The sequence below is a fragment of the Castor canadensis genome, chromosome 8, assembly GCF_047511655.1.
Source record: "Castor canadensis chromosome 8, mCasCan1.hap1v2, whole genome shotgun sequence".
In the NCBI taxonomy this organism is placed as follows: Eukaryota; Metazoa; Chordata; class Mammalia; order Rodentia; family Castoridae; genus Castor; species Castor canadensis.
This window is the reverse complement of record NC_133393.1, coordinates 2,618,670-2,636,277: the sequence shown is the minus strand read 5'-3', so window position 1 is coordinate 2,636,277 and position 17,608 is coordinate 2,618,670. Positions and strand designations below refer to the sequence as shown.

Sequence of the window (17,608 nt, the reverse complement as noted above, 5' to 3'; positions counted from 1 at the left end):
CCCCAGGACCTGCCCTACTGTGCTCTCATTCTCTCACCTCCTGTTTTAACAGTTACCCTCTCTCATCTGGGTCTTTCCTCTCAGTATTTAAAATGCCCAAGTCTCTTCCAGTCTAAAACAAATAAAAATAAATAACCTTCATAAGCTCATTTCCCTCTTATCCCTGCCTCTCTCTTCTCACTAAAGCTACCTTGAAGAGCATTCTGTAATTTTTGCCCTTATTGGCTCCATTCCTCCACCTTCTGTGATCTGGTTTCCCTTCCTGTCACTAAAACTGAGTGGAGGTGGCCAGAGAAGACAGTGAAGGAGTTCTTGCTGGTGACTGTATTTTCCCAGTCAAGAAGGAAATTATACTTAAACAGTATAGAAGGAAGTTTAGGAAATTATTCCTAAACAGTATAGAAGTGGTAGGTAGGGGAATGCTAGGGAGTGAGAGATACTGTGAGAGACCATCTACCACCTCCTTTTTCAGTCACATTCATTCAACCAACACTCTTGTAAACATATACTTGTGCCGATGATAGGTGTCATATAAACATCCTCATTGAGAATACGGTCCAGTGATAGCAGCCTAACATAGAGATGAGCTCACGAATGTTCCCCAATCCTTCCATTTTCTAATTCTGGTCTCTCCCTGGCATGCGTCACTGTCCATCTCCTCCCTGGCTTCCCTCCTGCTTTCCTCCTGTTTCTGGACATTCCTTAACCCTCATTCAAGACTCCTCTGCCACCCAATCCTTACTGCCATTTCCTAGGGCATGCCTCAGTCCTCTCTTCTCACTCCCCCAGGCTTTCTTCTCTACTATAATGGCTTCAATTCCTTACACTGATGACTCCCAAGTCCCTGCATCCCACCCCACCCCTTACCCCTCAACTCACCCGAACTCCCTCATGAGCACCTCTGTTGAATAGTAAGCCTAACCACGCACTGAGCGTGTAAATGAGCCAGACACTGCACAACATCCACAAATATCTTTTGTGCTCTATACAACATATCCTCTTCTCTTACAAATGACAACAGGGCATGAAGTAGCTACATCACTTGCTCAAGTTGATGCAAACTCTAAGAGGTAGAAATAAAGTTTGAATTTGGATTTCTCTGTCCCCAGGGGAGGGTGCTGGGAATTGAGCCCAAAGTCTCACACGTGATAAGCACATTCTGCACCACTGAGCTATAGCTCCAGACCTAAGAGATGCTACCTTTGGCCACTGTGCTATGCATCACAACCTTTTCAAATTCTATGTATGGAAAACTGACTTTCTCCTTCCTGTTCTTCCTTCTATATTTCTAGTTCAGAGAATAGCCCCCATCATCTACTGATCTTCTGCCACATCAAAGACTCTGAAGTCATCCTTGATGTGTTTTCAATTTCGTGTGGTGTGATCACACCATGCTATGCAGCCTCCTCGCTCCTCCCGCTCCTCTAATGCTCACTCTCAGAAACGCCTTGTGCTCTAGCCACACTGAACCATTCCTAGTTCCCACCATACAAGTGCATTTCCACACCCCATGCATTTATGTGTGCATTCCCTCCCCATGGAATGCCCTCCCACTCCACCCTCATTCCCCTTCTCCTTGAGCAAGCTCCAGCAGACGCCCCCTCCAGGGTCTGTATGAGGTATCTACCATCCACCCCGTGCATACAGCTATGCTGGCAATACCTGCTGTATATGGTTACTGTTTGCTGGTATCTCTTTCCCCTAACTTGTGAGTAACATACCAAAAAACAATGTCTTATTCACCTAAGTACTACAGTGCCTAGCTCGGTCAGTGCTTGGCACATAACACTCTGTAAATACCCAATGAGCAAATGACTTTGTGACTGAGTCACACACCCTTGGAACCTGCATGAATCCAGCCAAGCAACCAGGATACTCTTGATCACTTCTACTTTATCATCTACTTCAAGGTTGCACACGGGGAGAAAAGGCTTTACTATCAACAATGGACATGCAACCAACAAAATCAATCCCCTACAAAAATGTCACTCAAACAAATGGGTTTTGTCTGCTTATTATTCACACAACACAAATGACACATCTGGGAATATTTTTCAAAATATTTCTCTTGACTGTGGGGTGTAGGTCACTGATAGAATGCTTGCCTAGCATCTACAAGGTCCTGGATTCGATCCCCAGCACCACAAACAAGAAAATTTATCTTGGCACTGATAAAATAACCAAAATCTAGTATTTGTCCTTGACATTCAAAGAGAATATAAGTGGGGGAGAGGGAAGCCAAAAACCTGAACAATAAAAGTCCAGGTGAACTCCAATGTCAACACCAGCGTAAGATGCAGTTGTGGTAAGCCTGGCACAATGCTTGCCTCAGAAAAGCTGCCACCTTCTTCCAGAACCGAGTGTCACTCTTGACGGAGTCTGAGGACATGGACTCCGTCACTTTGGTGTATCTCTCGGGGGTTTCCTATTTTACTTATAATCAAAATAAAATCAGTTCTTTTGCCTCATGTTCTTTAACTTTTCAACTAAGCAACTTCACTGTCCTTTTGTCTGGCTTATCTGCTTCAAATACTGAATTTCAGTAAAAAATTTACCACAGATTCTACTTAAGTTCTTCTGTATTACAAGATATAATTAGTTTAACTCCCACATGAAAAGGGCACTGAGCTAGTTAAAAAAGCAAATTTACCCAAACATTCGCCGATCATCATGAATGTTTTCCTATTTATACATAACAAAGTCAAATCTTGACTTCAATTGAATCAATGGAACAAATGCTATTTGTTCCCCCACGAAGTAAAACCCCTGTGCAGCTAGAAGGGCGACCACCTTGCACTACTTGTGTTCAATAATCCAAACTTAAACTGGAACGAAGAGTCTGCGAGATTTTTATATCATGTGCAAATATTTCCAGTGCCCTGACAAAAGCTGGTATTCCAAAGGACAGTGCTAGGTTGTAAAAATACCCATGAGGTGTTCTCAAAAACTGCCTGAACATGGTACCAAGTGGGTTTTCCACTGTAGATTATAAAAGTATTGTTCCTACTCCTATTAAAACAGATGCTCAGAAAAATCTAACCCTTTCAATTGAAATTCCTCAAACTCATTTAAATTAGAAATTTGGCTGGTGAATATATACATACGTACACACATATTTTTGAGACAAGGTCTCTTTCTGTAGCTTTGAACTCTTAGTCTCCCAAGTATTGCAATTACAGGCATATGCTACCGCACCTGGGAATGGTGATTATTTTTAGCAAAATAGTTTGAGGACCTCTAGGGAATAAAAAGAGCATACTTACACTCAGTATATAAACTTGTGTTCATAGTTCAGGATTTTGGCCCTTGAGAATGAAAAGTCTACTTTACCTTTTTCACTCCATTTGTAAGCAAGCTCAGAAACTGAAATATAAACACTGAACATTAACCTCTGCCTTAAAAAGCAATCGATCCCAACAATGAAAAACCCTCATCTCTTTCTTACGTTTCCTTCTCCTTTCCCACATTACCTCTGCCCTTACAACACACTGATATTGAGTGCCATATTTTCCCTTCTTCCTGTCAGCAGAATTGAGATCCAATGATGCAAACCCCAGACCAGGAACTAAGGAAGCTTCAGGGGACTGGGGAGGCTCTGGCCAGAGAGGTTTAACACAAGGGAAAAGCTTGATCCCAATTCACATGGAGCCAACTGTGGAGTCATCAGACGCATGTCTGCTCATGCAGAGCCAGGGAATGACGGTTACACATGTCTCACTGTGGGTCTAACCAAGTGCCTCACAGAGGTGGTCAGGCAATGTGAACCATGGCCTCGGTGAAGAGCTAAACGACAGAGAATACCTGAGAACAACCAAAATGGTTTTCCAGTCTGGAGGCAAAGAAACGAGCACTGGGGTTCTGAAAAAGCAAGCGAGGACAAGTTAATCTAACTTTTCTAAATCCTCTTCGTGGATGTTGGCTCGTTTTGCCAACCACTCGCTCGTCTGCTAACTTCCACACCCCCAGTGAGGATATAAGAACCTAGCAATGCGGACATGCTAGCTGTCCCAAGGTTTTTCGCATGGGGGAGGGAATCTTATATCCCCATTTCCTTTCTTTCCCTATACTGAACGTGAGCTGAGACAACTACTATCTCCGGTCTCCACCTCTAGTCTCCAACACCAGTAACATCTTTTAAATCAGTCATGAGAGATCGAGAATACCACTGGGCTCAAGAGAGCTTCCACCTTCTTCTGGAATTAAGTCTCAGTTTCTGGATTAGTAACAGCCTCCCAACTAGTCTCACTGAACCAAGTTTTGTCCTGCTCTCATTCCCACCCAGTTCACTCTTCACTCTGCAACCGCAGAAGACTGAGATTTAGTCTGGGCTGATCTCAGACCTACACATTCTCCCGCTTCCCTGCAAAACACATAAACACCACGTCATCTGTACCACTCGCTGCTTGACACGCTCTCCCCTGCTCTACCTACACAGCCCCTGTAAGGTGATCAACACGTATCTGCTAAATAAGAAGGGAAGGAAGGAAAGTAAAGAAGGGAGTAATAACAAATGTGAAAGACCCAAAACATCTCTGATGTTGCTGTTTGGTATGAATGGGTTTCAATCTGCCATTTAACCTTGTCGTTTTGGAAAATTAAATGGTTTCCAATGAAACTTGCTTTCCACTAATAACAGAATTACACTGATTACTGCAAAACAGTGTCCAGCAGGGACACTCAGTGATAACCCTGATACCAAGTAGGGAAGCTGACCTTCACCCGAATCATTTTTCTAAAAGAAAAAAATAACCTGACCCGGTATAAGTCTGGAAATGTCTTGTCAATGCAAAAAAAGAAGTCAACATATCTATCTGACGGCACTCTCTGATTTCATTCACAGCTTACTGCTGAATGACCACTTCCTGCTATATGAATGGCAACAGCCTCCCTGCATTAGTCAGCTGAATCTGAAAGTCCTCCAAGCCAAGCAAAGTCAAGGCCACAGACAACTGGGCAACAGGAACAGCCTATTCTTACAGATGTGGTCATGGTTAAGGCATGCACTGGGTACACAGGAGCCATCAACACCGCAGCTGACTGGGACACTCCCTGAAAGCTGATTCACATTTTATTTTATTTTATTTAAATTGCTTTTGCAGTGCTGAGGATTGAACACAGGGACTCCCACATGCTAAGCAAGTGCTCTACCATCAAGCTACACCCTCCAGCCCCTTATTCGCATTTTAAATACACGTTTTTCATTATTCTATGCAAGACAAATAATGCAACTTTTGTTTACAATTCAAAAAATAACTACACAGAAAGGAGAAAAATGGAGAGGATGAATACATATATACGTGGAAATGTCACAATGAAATCCTTTGCATAGCTGTCTTAAACAAAAACAGAGAACAGGAATGTAAATCAGGTCCTGTCTCAAGGTTGGCACCAGTGGGAGGGGGGAGGATGCGAGGAACACGCTAGAAATACTATGTACTCCTGTATGAAAATGGAAAAATGAGATCTGTTGAAACTATTCCAGAAAAAGGGGGAGGAGGGAGAAAGGAGAATGACGGAGGGGGTAAATTTAACTAAGATATATTGTAAACACTTTTGTAAATGTCACAATGAACCGCCCTCCCCCAGTATAACAATAATATGATAATTTTAAAAAGGAAAAAAAATAGAGAAACGTCCATTCTGTGGGGCTTTGTGTGTAGTTTGGTACTGAAGCACTTTTTGATCACATCAGTTCTCATTTGTTACTGTGGCCTAAACCCATGCTATGTCATTGCCAAGAACACCTCATAAATAAAGTGTAGTTCTTCAAATGACTTGTTGGACTAAGTACATGACTTTTGGGAGGCAGACAAACACAATCTAGATTTTAAATAACTTCCCGAAGAAAGTGAAGAACTGTAAGTTCATGTCAAAGTTCTCAAAATAAACATGGAAACAAGACACCATATGAGGAAGTTAGGGTAAGCTATGAGAGTTCTCTTTTAATGCCAGCCATGGCAACCACAAGAATAGACACAGAGGATGCACAAGAAAACTGTTCGCTGCACCCGCAGATCCCAGGAAATATGGTCGCAGCAGTCACGTGGGGCCCAAATGAAAGCAGCACATTTTGATCAAGTGGGAGAAGCCAGGCACATGGTTAGATTCCATACTGGGGCTTCCCAGTGAAATGCTCTGTAGGGCAGGGTAATCAGTGCTGGGTGGCTAGAATAAATAATTTCCAGTGGGTTTTGGATTATAGGAATAGTTGATTGGCGCTAACCCTGGGATCTTTAACACCAGGAATATTTTCTCCTGGCGTGTACAGGCCAGAGAGAGGAGGGATGGCTCTAATTGTTACATTTCTGTATCACAGAAAAGCCAATCCTATCCCCCAAAATGACACAACTGTTCCATTACAAATCTATAATTGAAATATCTTTGATGCTATAAATCTATAATTGAAATATCTTTGATGCTAACACTTTAAGGAATTCTTTAAAGATAAAAATCACTACACCATTTAAAATTTCAATAAATTTTCTGTTGAAATAATCTATGTGAAATTGTAGAAAAGCAAGCTCTGAAGATGACAGAACCTAGAAGGATAAAAAAGGGAAGATTAAGGAAACACAAGAACTCGAAACTGAAAGACAGCAGAGCCTAGCAAAGAACTCCCTCGTCTCACGGGTGACCAATCTCAAGTTAAAAGAAGCCAAGGAATGTCCCCAACGTCTCACAGCTTGCTAACAGGCAGCTTATGGTATAAAACCAGTCCAGAATTTCCAAGAAAAGAGGGAAATTTCTCTTTCACATTGAGAAAAAAATGCAGCTTTAGCCTGGCATGGTGGTACATGTCTGCAATCTCAGCTACTCAGGAGGCCAGCCCAGGCAAAGTTAGCAAGACTTGTCTCCAAACAAAATAGCTGATGATGTACCTCAAGTGGTAGAGCACCTGTCAGGCCAGCACGAAGCTCTGGGTTCGATCCCCACTACCACCACCACCAAAAAAAAAAAAAAAATCTCTCCTTACGACCCAGATTAATTTCTCCTCGGTGCTGGCAGCCACAGTGGATAACAGCAACCCAGCTTCGTCTCAGTGCACCACTGCTGGGGAAGGGGTTGACGGATACAGCCTGAAGGGCAGCTCCCCCAACCCACCTCAGCACTGAGAGCCAAGCCTCTTTTCACTGTGTGAGGACAGGGCAGTGATACACAGAACACAACACCCCTTCACAGAGGACACACGCCTGATCTCTCACAAAAGCCGAGGTCAGGGTCATAAAAACATCCCCCCTAGGCAACAAGCTGGTACGTCTCACCTACTCAGGAGGCTGAGGCAGGAAGATTTCTTGAACCCAGGGTGGGTTTGAGGCCAACCTGGGCAACATAGCAAGATCTCACTAGAGGGAAAAAAAAAATCCCCACCAAACTGACAGCCCTTATGCCCTTACTGACAGCCTGGTAACCCACAAAACTCTTGCACACAGTCCTCTTCCTCTCTGCCATCAGAACTTACTCAGTGCCTGTCAAGTGAATTCGTGCTAAGGTGTACACCATCAAAAGTAGCTTCAAACATCGCTTTCTCCCAGGGTGCTTCTGTTTGAACAAGTTAACAAAGCTTCAAGTTAACCCTGGAACTTGAGGAAGTCAGTCAACACCTGGGCACACAGGGGCTGAGTGAGTGACAACATGGTAAGAGAGACAGAGTTACCAGGGCACGCTGTGTGTAGGAGAGCCAGTGTCATGTAGGAGTTCTGAAAACTTACGGAGCTCTTCTACTCAGAGGATGGTTGCCAAATGCTTCCTCTCCTGCAGGAGTGCTTTGAAGCCTCCCCTGCCTACAGAGGTAACACCGTGTAACCATCACAAGAAACCACCCCAAACACAGAGACGTGGATACAAAACCTGAGTTATACTTAAGACTTCTGCCTCAAGAGCTCGTGAGTCTCCTTCCACATCCACAGCCCACCCCACAGCATTCCAGAGCGGTCGTTCTACAGGTGCAGAGACTCACTTCTGGGGCACGCACAGTGCGTGTGGAATGACAGACAGTCACGTCATCTGTGCAGAAAACACAGATCCTTACGGATTTAGATTTAATTTATCAAGTGAAAATTCAATTCCTTCACGCTTTTATTAAACTTAAAACATTATATGGTATGTGACAGAGTTCAGGTATCAGTAGTAATAAAAGCAGCAGGTAGGAAAAGGTGGAGCTGGAACTTTCCCTCCTACCTCACGAGTCTCTTTACCCAATTATCACAAGAGTGAACGTTTGACACTGAGACTGGTGCACAGCTATGGAAGATGGCGACTTGCATTCAACTCCTGATCCCAGCCCTTACTAGCCCTGCTATGTCTCTGGGCCTCAGTTTCCCCTTAGATAAAATGGAGCTACCGAGACTGAGGCAGCATCTTCATGGGGCTCGGGCAGGGTCTGCTCCATAGTAAGCAGACGTAGCTGTAGGAGAGGAATCTTTTTGCTTACACTCTTATCACACCGCTGGCACAACACTCAGGCAGGGGTGAATCCCATAATGAACATGTCAACACAGCGGGGATGCTTGCTTGCAAAGACCGTATCTTCAAAAGTGGTTTAACTATTTTGGCAGAAATAAATTTAATCAACACATTTTAGTATCTGCTTCCAAGTTTTAAAAAATGTGTGAAATTGCTCCACAAAATATTTATACATGTAAATATGGCTCAAACATTTTGAAAATCCTGTTTACAAAATGCCCACAGTGAAAGGAAGGGTTAAGTGGAGTCCACAAGCAATGAAAGACTTGGTGAAGACCAAGGGCGAAAGCCCCAAATTGATGACCACCTTGAGCAAATTCTCAAATTCTTGTTCAAACAATGAGAAACTAACAGAAAAATAATTAGCGCTTTTCTGTAGAGCAAAGAAAGAATTTTAAAGTTTTGTAAGGCCTTCAATTAATTTTTAAAATCATTATGATGGTGATAGGGCCTCAAATTCTATGAAATTAATTTAAAACTACATTGTCACAACTATTTATGAAATCTGAATGACTGGAATTAGTCAAAACCTCCTGATTTTAAATGCACTTGCATAAAAAAAGAGATAAAATGGTTCCGAAAGAAATGAATTAGCCAACTGCAGAATGAATTACCTTTGCCTTCAAGATCTGTGGAGCAAAACTATCAGATGAAAGGCGAAACATACTCAGAGCTCATCGTAGCCTTGAATTCTTAGGGTGAATTCTGGAGCCTAAGCTTCACAAAACACTTGATTAGAGAAAAAAATAATGACTGACTACATTTCAGGGTGACCAAATATGAATGTGTTCCTCTCACACTCCGAGATGGCCTATAAAATTCTAAAGTTTTTAATATAAAAATTAGTGTAATAAAAGGCTCTTTGTTCATCCAGAGACCGACACTATAAGAACAGCCACACTCCTGACCTCTCGTCCTTCTTTCCTGTAAGTTCACTGGAGGACGGAAAGCATGGAATGCGCGTTTTTCTGAGTTATGCAGACATACGTGCTGTGGAAACACTTCCCAGGCTTGCTCTGAAAATTGAGTTAAATGAAGGACTCAGTAAACACCACTACTGGTAGAATCATGGTCTGCCCCACTAGGTTCTTCTCAGAGAAAACAAGACCTAGACAATGAAGACGTTTGCCCAAGTTGCACTGCGTTTGATGGCAGAGCCTGACCATAAGAACTCAGACCTCCTGCCTTATAAGCCCACAACCTACCACTTATCAGGTAATCCACACTGAGAAGAAAACGAGGGTCAAGTGCAGTGGCACACACCTGCAATCCCAGCTATCAAGGAGGCATCGGCAAGAGGATCGTGGTCCAAGGCTGGCCCGAGGGCAGACCCTATCCAAAAAAATAACTAAAGCAAAAACGGGCTGGGGGGCGTGGCTCAAATAGTAAAGTACCTGCCTAGCAAGCACAAAGCCCCAGATCAAATCCTGGTACTTCCAAAAAAATTTTTAAAGAAAATGAGACAGGCAAATGCTAAGCAAGGGAAATGCTTGTTTTAGAAATTCAGTGTGAAAATGTCTATCCTCCCAAAAGTAATCTACATGTTTAATGCAATTCCCATCAAAATTCCATTGACATTCATTAAAGAGATCGAAAAATCTACTGTTAAATTTATATGGAAACACAAGAGGCCACGAATAGCCAAGGCAATACTCAGTCAAAAGAACAATGCTGGAGGTATCACGATACCTGACTTCAAACTATATTACAAAGCAATAACAATAAAAACAGCATGGTCCTGGCACAAAAACAGACATGAAGACCAGTGGAACAGAATAGACGACCCAGATATGAAGCCACACAACTATAACCAACTTGTCTTTGACAAAGGAGCTAAAAATATACAATGGAGAAATAGCAGCCTCTTCAACAAAAACTGCTGGGAAAACTGGTTAGCCGTCTGCAAAAAACTGAAACTAGATCCATGTATATCACCCTATACCAAGATTAACTCAAAATGGATCAAGGATCTTAATATCAGACCCCAAACTCTTAAGTTGATACAAGAAAGAGTAGGAAATACTCTGGAGTTAGTAGGTATAGGTAAGAACTTTCTCAATGAAACCCCAGCAGCACAGCAACTAAGAGATAGCATAGATAAATGGGACCTCATAAAACTAAAAAGCTTCTGTTCATCAAAAGAAATGGTCTCTAAACTGAAGAGAACACCCACAGAGTGGGAGAAAATATTTGCCAACTACACATCAGACAAAGGACTGATAAACAGAATATACAGGGAACTTAAAAAACTAAATTCTCCCAAAACTAATGAACCAATAAAGAAATGGGCACGTGAACTAAACAGAACTTTCTCAAAAGAAGAAATTCAAATGGCCAGAAAACACATGAAAAAATGCTCACCATCTCTAGCAATAAAGGAAATGCAAATTAAAACCACACTAAGATTCCACCTCACCCCTGTTAGAATAGCCATCATCAGCAACACCACCACCAACAGGTGTTGGCGAGGATGCGGGGAAAAAGGAACCCTCTTACACTGTTGATGGGAATGTAAACTGTACAACCACTCTGGAAAAAAATTTGGAGGCTACTTAAAAAGCTGGACATCGATCTACCATTTGATCCAGCAATACCACTCTTGGGGATATACCCAAAAGACTGTTACTCCAGAGGCACCTGCACACCCATTTTTATTGCGGCACTATTCACAATAGCCAAGTTATGGAAACAGCCAAGATGCCCCAGCACTGACGAATGGATTAAGAAAATGTGGTATCTATACACAATGGAATTTTATGCAGCCATGAAGAAGAACGAAATGTTATCATTCGCTGGTAAATGAATGGAATTGGAGAACATCATTCTGAGTGAGGTTAGCCTGGCCCAAAAGACCAAAAATCGTATGTTCTCCCTCATATGTGGACATTAGATCAAGGGCAAACACAACAAGGGGATTGGACTCTGAGCACATGATGAAAGCGAGAGCACCCAAGGGAGGGGTGAGGATAGGTAAGACACCTAAAAAACTAGATAGCATTTGTTGCCCTTAATGCAGAGAAACTAAAGCAGATACCTTAAAGCAACTGAGGCCAATAGGAGAAGGGGACCAGGAACTAGAGAAAAGGTGAGATCAAAAAGAATTAACCTAGAAGGTAACACCCACGCACAGGAAATCAATGTGTGTCAATGCCCTGTATAGCTATCCTTATCTCAACCAGCAAAAACCCTTGTTCCTTCCTATTATTGTTTATATTCTCTCTACAACAAAATTAGAATTAAGGGCAAAATAGTTTCTGCTGGGTATTGAGGGGGGGGGATAGGGAGGGGGCGGAGTGGGTGGTAAGGGAGGGGGTGGGGGCAGGGGGGAGAAATGACCCAAGCCTTGTATGCACATATGAATAATAAAAGAAAAATTGAAGGAAAAAAAAAAGAAATTCAGTGTGTTTTTAACAACACATGAGCAGGTGCCTATCATGCATGCCTTCTCTCCCAGTAGAAATGCTCTGAGTAAGTCTGGGACGCAGTGGGGTGGGGGTGGAGCCTGGGACACTGAAAAGTGCCACTGCAGAATGAGAATAGTAAAATGTTTTCCATCCACTGACCACTACAGTCACCTGTTGCACCCCACCCTGGTCTAATTCCTTACAACCAAGGCAGTGATATCCAGACGTCCACCTATTTTTTAAAATCTCAGATTCCTCTTCCATGTGGTTCATGAATAGAGGAATCAACTACCTTTGCTGACGTCAACCTAACAAAACAGGGAAGAGGTGGGGTTGGTGTAAAGAAAGAATAATGCTTTCCAGGAGAGTTCAAGGGCAAAGGTCAGAGTCCTTGTCACAAGGTGTGGAAGCATGTGAGCCTTAGACAGTGGGTACTTAAGATGGGTTCAGACACTGAGCCCATGATTCCCACAGGGTCTCTACCCTTTGTCACCTGTCTGTACAGTCTCGCCCTCCACAGATGACCCTTAAACATCAAGCTCTGATTTGACCTCTTCCCAGCTATTTCCTTCAGAACTTTTTTTTGCTTTTAAAGAAACAGGGTCCTGCCATGTGGCCGAGGCTGCAGCACAGTGGCTGTTCACAGGTGAGAGCTCACTGCCTACTACATGAGAACTCCATTTCTGAACTGGGCAGGTTCAGCTCCTTATGCCAAGCTTAGTGGGACACCTGATCAGCACAGAGAACTGCAGCCCCAAACTCCAGGGCTCTCGCAATTCTCCTGCCTCAGCCTTCTGAGTAGTTGGAACTACAGGCATGTCACCACAACCAAGCAGAACTGTTGAGCCGCACTCTAACTCAGCCATCAGTACCCAATTAGTGTATTACCTCAGGACTTATTCAACCCTTTTTCTGTTTCATTCTGTGTGAGAATGTTTACTTTTCCTATTTCATACAGCTGTTGGGATAATCAAGACACAACTCTGAAAGCATTTTTCCAGCTCCAAAGCAACATACAAATCTAAGATATTTCTTTTAAACTCACCTACTTATCTTAACAAATGTATTTCATGACTGTGAGATTTATACTCATCAGGCAGGCAAGGAAGGGCTGGCTGAGTGGCCCAGAGTGCAACTCTAGGTCAGTACATTATGACAAGGACTTAAAGGAGAGGCAGGCTGGTCATCTGTACTGAGAATGACTAATGTCACAGGACCAGCGAGTTCAAGCCAGGTTAAGATGAGATCAAAGAATTACAAACTATTCTACTTAGAAATTAACTCAAATGTCACCCAGCTCAACCCTGCACACAACTACATGTAGGAATGGTTCAAGTGGGGAAGACAGGAAAAAGAACTTGAAGGGGAAAATAAGGAAGTGTGGCTACCAAGCCATTTCAGGATGAAATACTAGGGACACGGCTGGGAGCTGACGGTTGCATCCAATCCTCCAATGCAAAACGTAGAATACAGTGCAAGAGAAATAGTTCTCTGGAGGTTCTGGCAGACAACTAAGCAAACACAGACAAACATCTCCAAGGAAACACAAAGAATGCCCACAGAGCAATAGTGAAACGTCAGCCCTGGCTGCTTGTGACACAGACTAAATAGTCCTTTTCTGGACTGAAGGAAGAGAGATGTCTTAACTCCTCAGATAAAATGAGGGCTATGCCACTCACCTTTGACCTAGAAGATCAATTAGCTAATAAATCTGACTGTCAGCTTTATAACTTAATGCCACATGTATTTTCCACTGAAGTTTCAAAAATCACTGGGTACACAAATGACAAACAAGGGTAAAATTCTTGCCGTAAAAATAACACCAAAGAGAAAGGCTTATGTACCACTTAGGAAACAGATATAAAGTACTTCCATGAATGAAAAAATGTGCTGCTTTCTTGAAGACAAATTATGGGAAAAAAACCCAAAAACATCTGGAACACAAATGTCAGAATAAACAAGTGCTTGCATTCGTAAGCACGGAGTGAGGAGTTTCCTTGAACTGGTCTTTATGCCGGATCGACATAATGAGACTTTTTAAGTGCAGCCACCGTAAAGTGTAAACAGAACTGATGACGGAATGCTGGCGAGGTGTGTGGTGTGCACACACAAGGACACCTTCGCCGGAACTCAGACACCAATGTCAATGACTGTGCACACTAACCCCAGCAAAACCGCCTGCTATCCCTGTACAAACGGCCTCTTCCCAATGACACAATGTCAAACACAATTCTGTCCAGACTTTTTATTAAAAAATAAAGTTAGGGATCAGTGAAACACCATCCACCTCCAACTGGTAACAGGCAGAAGCTGCTGCGGGTAATATGCTCCCTGGGAAGCAAACAACACAGATCCTGCTACACTTTAAAGACGAGTGAAAACCCTAAATGTGTAATTTGCCCAAAGCTACGTATCCATGTTAAGAATAAAGATCTCAACTTCCTGGTAGTCTGTGTCACATTCACACTCCTACAGTATCCTCCCTAACGAGCTGTGGTTCTAGGCTGGTGCCAAGGAATACCTCGTATCACAAAGGGATGGAACAGATTTGGGCAATGTGCCTCAACACACACCCAAAATCAAAAGCAACATGTAACTGTTTTCGTGCAGGAAAACTGGAATCTGTCCTTTTGAATTTAAGGAACAGCAAGTCAGATTGACTGGCAATTGTGCTGCATCCTACAGAGCCAAGCTTCTGGACAATAGCCAGGCTAATGTCTTGTTAGGACTACTTTCTTTTTAAATACACTTTTATATTTTTAATTGATACAGAGTAATTGTACATATTGTGAGAGCACATTGTGACATTTCTATCCATGTACGCAGTTTGCAATAATGGTCTGATCCAGGGGTACTGGCAGATCCACCACCTCAGACATTTATCATTTCTTTGTATTGGGAGCATTTAAAATCCTGTCTACTCTCTGTTTTGAAATATTGAACTATCACGAGCCCTCTCTCACTTTTCTTTATACAGACAAGTTTCCATTAAAAAAAAGTCAAGAAGCATGAATCAGACACATTCAAAGACATACGTCTCCTACACCGGTGCTTTTCTAAGTAATGCATCAATGAAAGTACACAGGGTTCTGAATTAAAGTGTAAATAAAGGCTATAGAGGATGCAAAACAATCATAATAAGGCCATGAATAAAACACACCCAAATTCTACAGCTTTCACATAAACCAATACGAAGCTAACACTCAAAAGTCTGTTGAGAGCACAAGGAATTCTTATTTACCCCGTAAGCTCAGACTCCACCTTCCCCTTACCTCATCTCCACCTGTGTCCTTAGAAACGCAGGACGCAGTGGGGCACAGAGACTGACAGCTCCTTTCTTTGCACCGAAAGTGGTCTGCGGCACAAGGGCAAGACCGCTCAGGGTTTTGCCTTTTTTGAACACTGAGATAGTGTCCTGATGACTTGTTTGCAAGCCCACTGTTCCCCAAAGGTCCCTCTGTACCACCGTGGACGGAACTTAGGCTGGCTGCCTTCCGGAAAGGAAAAACATCAGTTTTTCTCTGGAATGTTATTTCTCCGGAGTTGACATCAGTTAAATGTCTCTTTCTCTTTGCACAACATGGAACACTGTCTTTTGGTGCACTGACTTGTACTTGTGTCTGTCTGTCTTTAGCAGGCGAAGTCTTCACTCGGTAAAGTTTCTGTTCAACACCGTCAGCCACAGCTTCTGTCTGCTCTTGTTGAGCACTGTCCCACAGCGTGGGGACCTGGACAGCAGCTCCATCCTGTACCCCTCCTGTGGATAAAAGCACATTCTTCTTCTTGCCCTCATTTTCACTGTCTCGATCTGCTGGCTCTGCATCCCCTACAATCTTCTGGTCCGGTTTTCTTCTGAAATATTTTCTTCCAGGGGAGTATTTCTCAGGGCTCAAAGGAGTTTTGGCAGGATCTAAATACTGTTCTTCTTTCTCAGCTCTGACACAGCCACAGACATTCCCCATTTGATCTGGAGTCGGTCACAGCTCCACAAACTCACTCATTTCAAAATCTAGGGCTTCCTTAGGCCTCCTTCTTCCTGAGCCCAAAAACTCCACTCTGACCTCTAATTCCTCAGACTCTGTGACCATCCTCTTCAGCCAGTGGCCATGTTGCTTATGAGAAAGGCATCCGCAAGAAATGCTGTGGCATCTTGCCCAGATGGGTCCCTGTGTCTCATTAGACACCGTGGCTTATTTCTGGCCACCAATCCTCTTAGACAAACAGGACTGCTCACTGTCGAATTACAACACCCATGAGCTTTCAAGGCAAACCCTGAGATTTACTGCATCTTCACTTTAACACTGCTTTCCGAAAGGCAGTGCTTTCCGAAAGGCAAACTACTGAAGTTTGCATTAACCTTTGAAACTACTGGTGGCTCAGCAAATCAGAACAAACAGAAAGCAAACACCAGTCAGGAGAGACTCAGCAAGGTGCCTTTCAAGTACGGTCAGGGAGCCCCTCCCCTCTAGCCTGTAAATTTTTCTCTTAAGAAACAGCAACTAATGTGGGGTCTTGCACACTCAAAGAAAAAGCTTGAAAATCTCTAAACTATTTTGACCCCTATTCAAAACAGCAGGCATAAGATATGATCCAGTAATTGACTGAGAGAGAGAAAAGACTGCATGCCTAAAACACCTTCATAAAATTCTTTCCAAATTTGTCTTTTAAAATAGTTTGGAACATTTCTCAAATAACACAGATCTCCAAGCCATGGTCACTACCTGATCACTAGGATTTTCACACAAGCAAATAGATTCATGGTAATTTAAGGCATGGAACACTCGGCAGAGGAATTGTCAGGGCATGCTCACACCTGAGTTCAGGGAGTTAAACTTTACATGTGACCTTGAGAATCGCACGCTAGTTAAATATTATGCAGTTTTAGTGGGGCCCTGCTGGAGAAGTAAGAAAGCAGTATGGAACCGGATTATCTAAGGTGTGCATATTTCCAATGCCGAGTCATAGATAAGGTGCGAAGGAAACCAGTACAGCATGAAATGGACTTACACGTAGGCAAAGATCTCTGGGCCACAGGAAAAGAAACGGATCGCTGCCTCTCTCTACAGTCTTGACCCTGATCAGAAGGTGGAGCTCATGACATTCTGCTGAGCACAGCGTTCAACTAAATAGTCAACAATTACCAAACAGTGTTGTTGCAAATTTGTCAATAATAGAACTGGCAAAGTAAGGTTTCCTTAATCACACAGAAAGGAAATTAAAACGTTCTCCAGGGCAATACCTTAATATCCTAGATGAAGGCTGGCAAAAATAAGGCCTTGGGTTGACTTGTTTGCTGTTAATTCAACTTTTCAATGTCTCCAAAGGATACAGAACATTATTCCAGAGTATTTCAATATATAATGACTGGCTTTTGTCCTGACGTGCTGGAGAGGCAACCAGTGACTAGCATCGCCCACCCGTCCCTCAGGTCCTGCCAAGCTAAGAATCAACCGTCCATTTTTTGGCCACATACACTGCTTTTGAAATGGCCCAACTTTTGTACCTGGTATTAATCTTGCAAAGCCTATGGTGAATATCCACGCAAATTTCCTCCTAATCCCCTCCCAGTCCCTATCACAATGCTCCCACACACCCCTGTTGTTATTTGCATCACCAATCTGTCCATCACCCTTGATTGTGGTCACGTTTATGAACATCCTCCTAACAGACGAGGCACTGTTAGGACACAGGATAGCCAGCCTTCAGAATGCCTGACTAAAAAAACAGACTCACCTTGGGAT

General features: G+C 43.0%; 1 protein-coding gene across 29 annotated transcripts in view; it reads right to left on the bottom strand.

The window, feature by feature from the left end:
- Window positions 1-17,608, bottom strand: part of Dst (dystonin) — a 410,574-nt gene that overhangs the window by 183,834 nt on the left and 209,132 nt on the right. The window contains exon 1 of one of the 29 annotated variants that reach the window (XM_074081838.1): window positions 15,140-16,243. The exons of the other annotated variants lie outside the window; for them this stretch is intronic. Within the exon in view, the coding sequence (XP_073937939.1) occupies window positions 15,140-15,829 (690 nt within the window). The 5' untranslated portion in view covers window positions 15,830-16,243. Of the gene's footprint in view, window positions 1-15,139; window positions 16,244-17,608 lie in introns of those variants that run through there. 29 annotated transcript variants of the gene reach the window in all.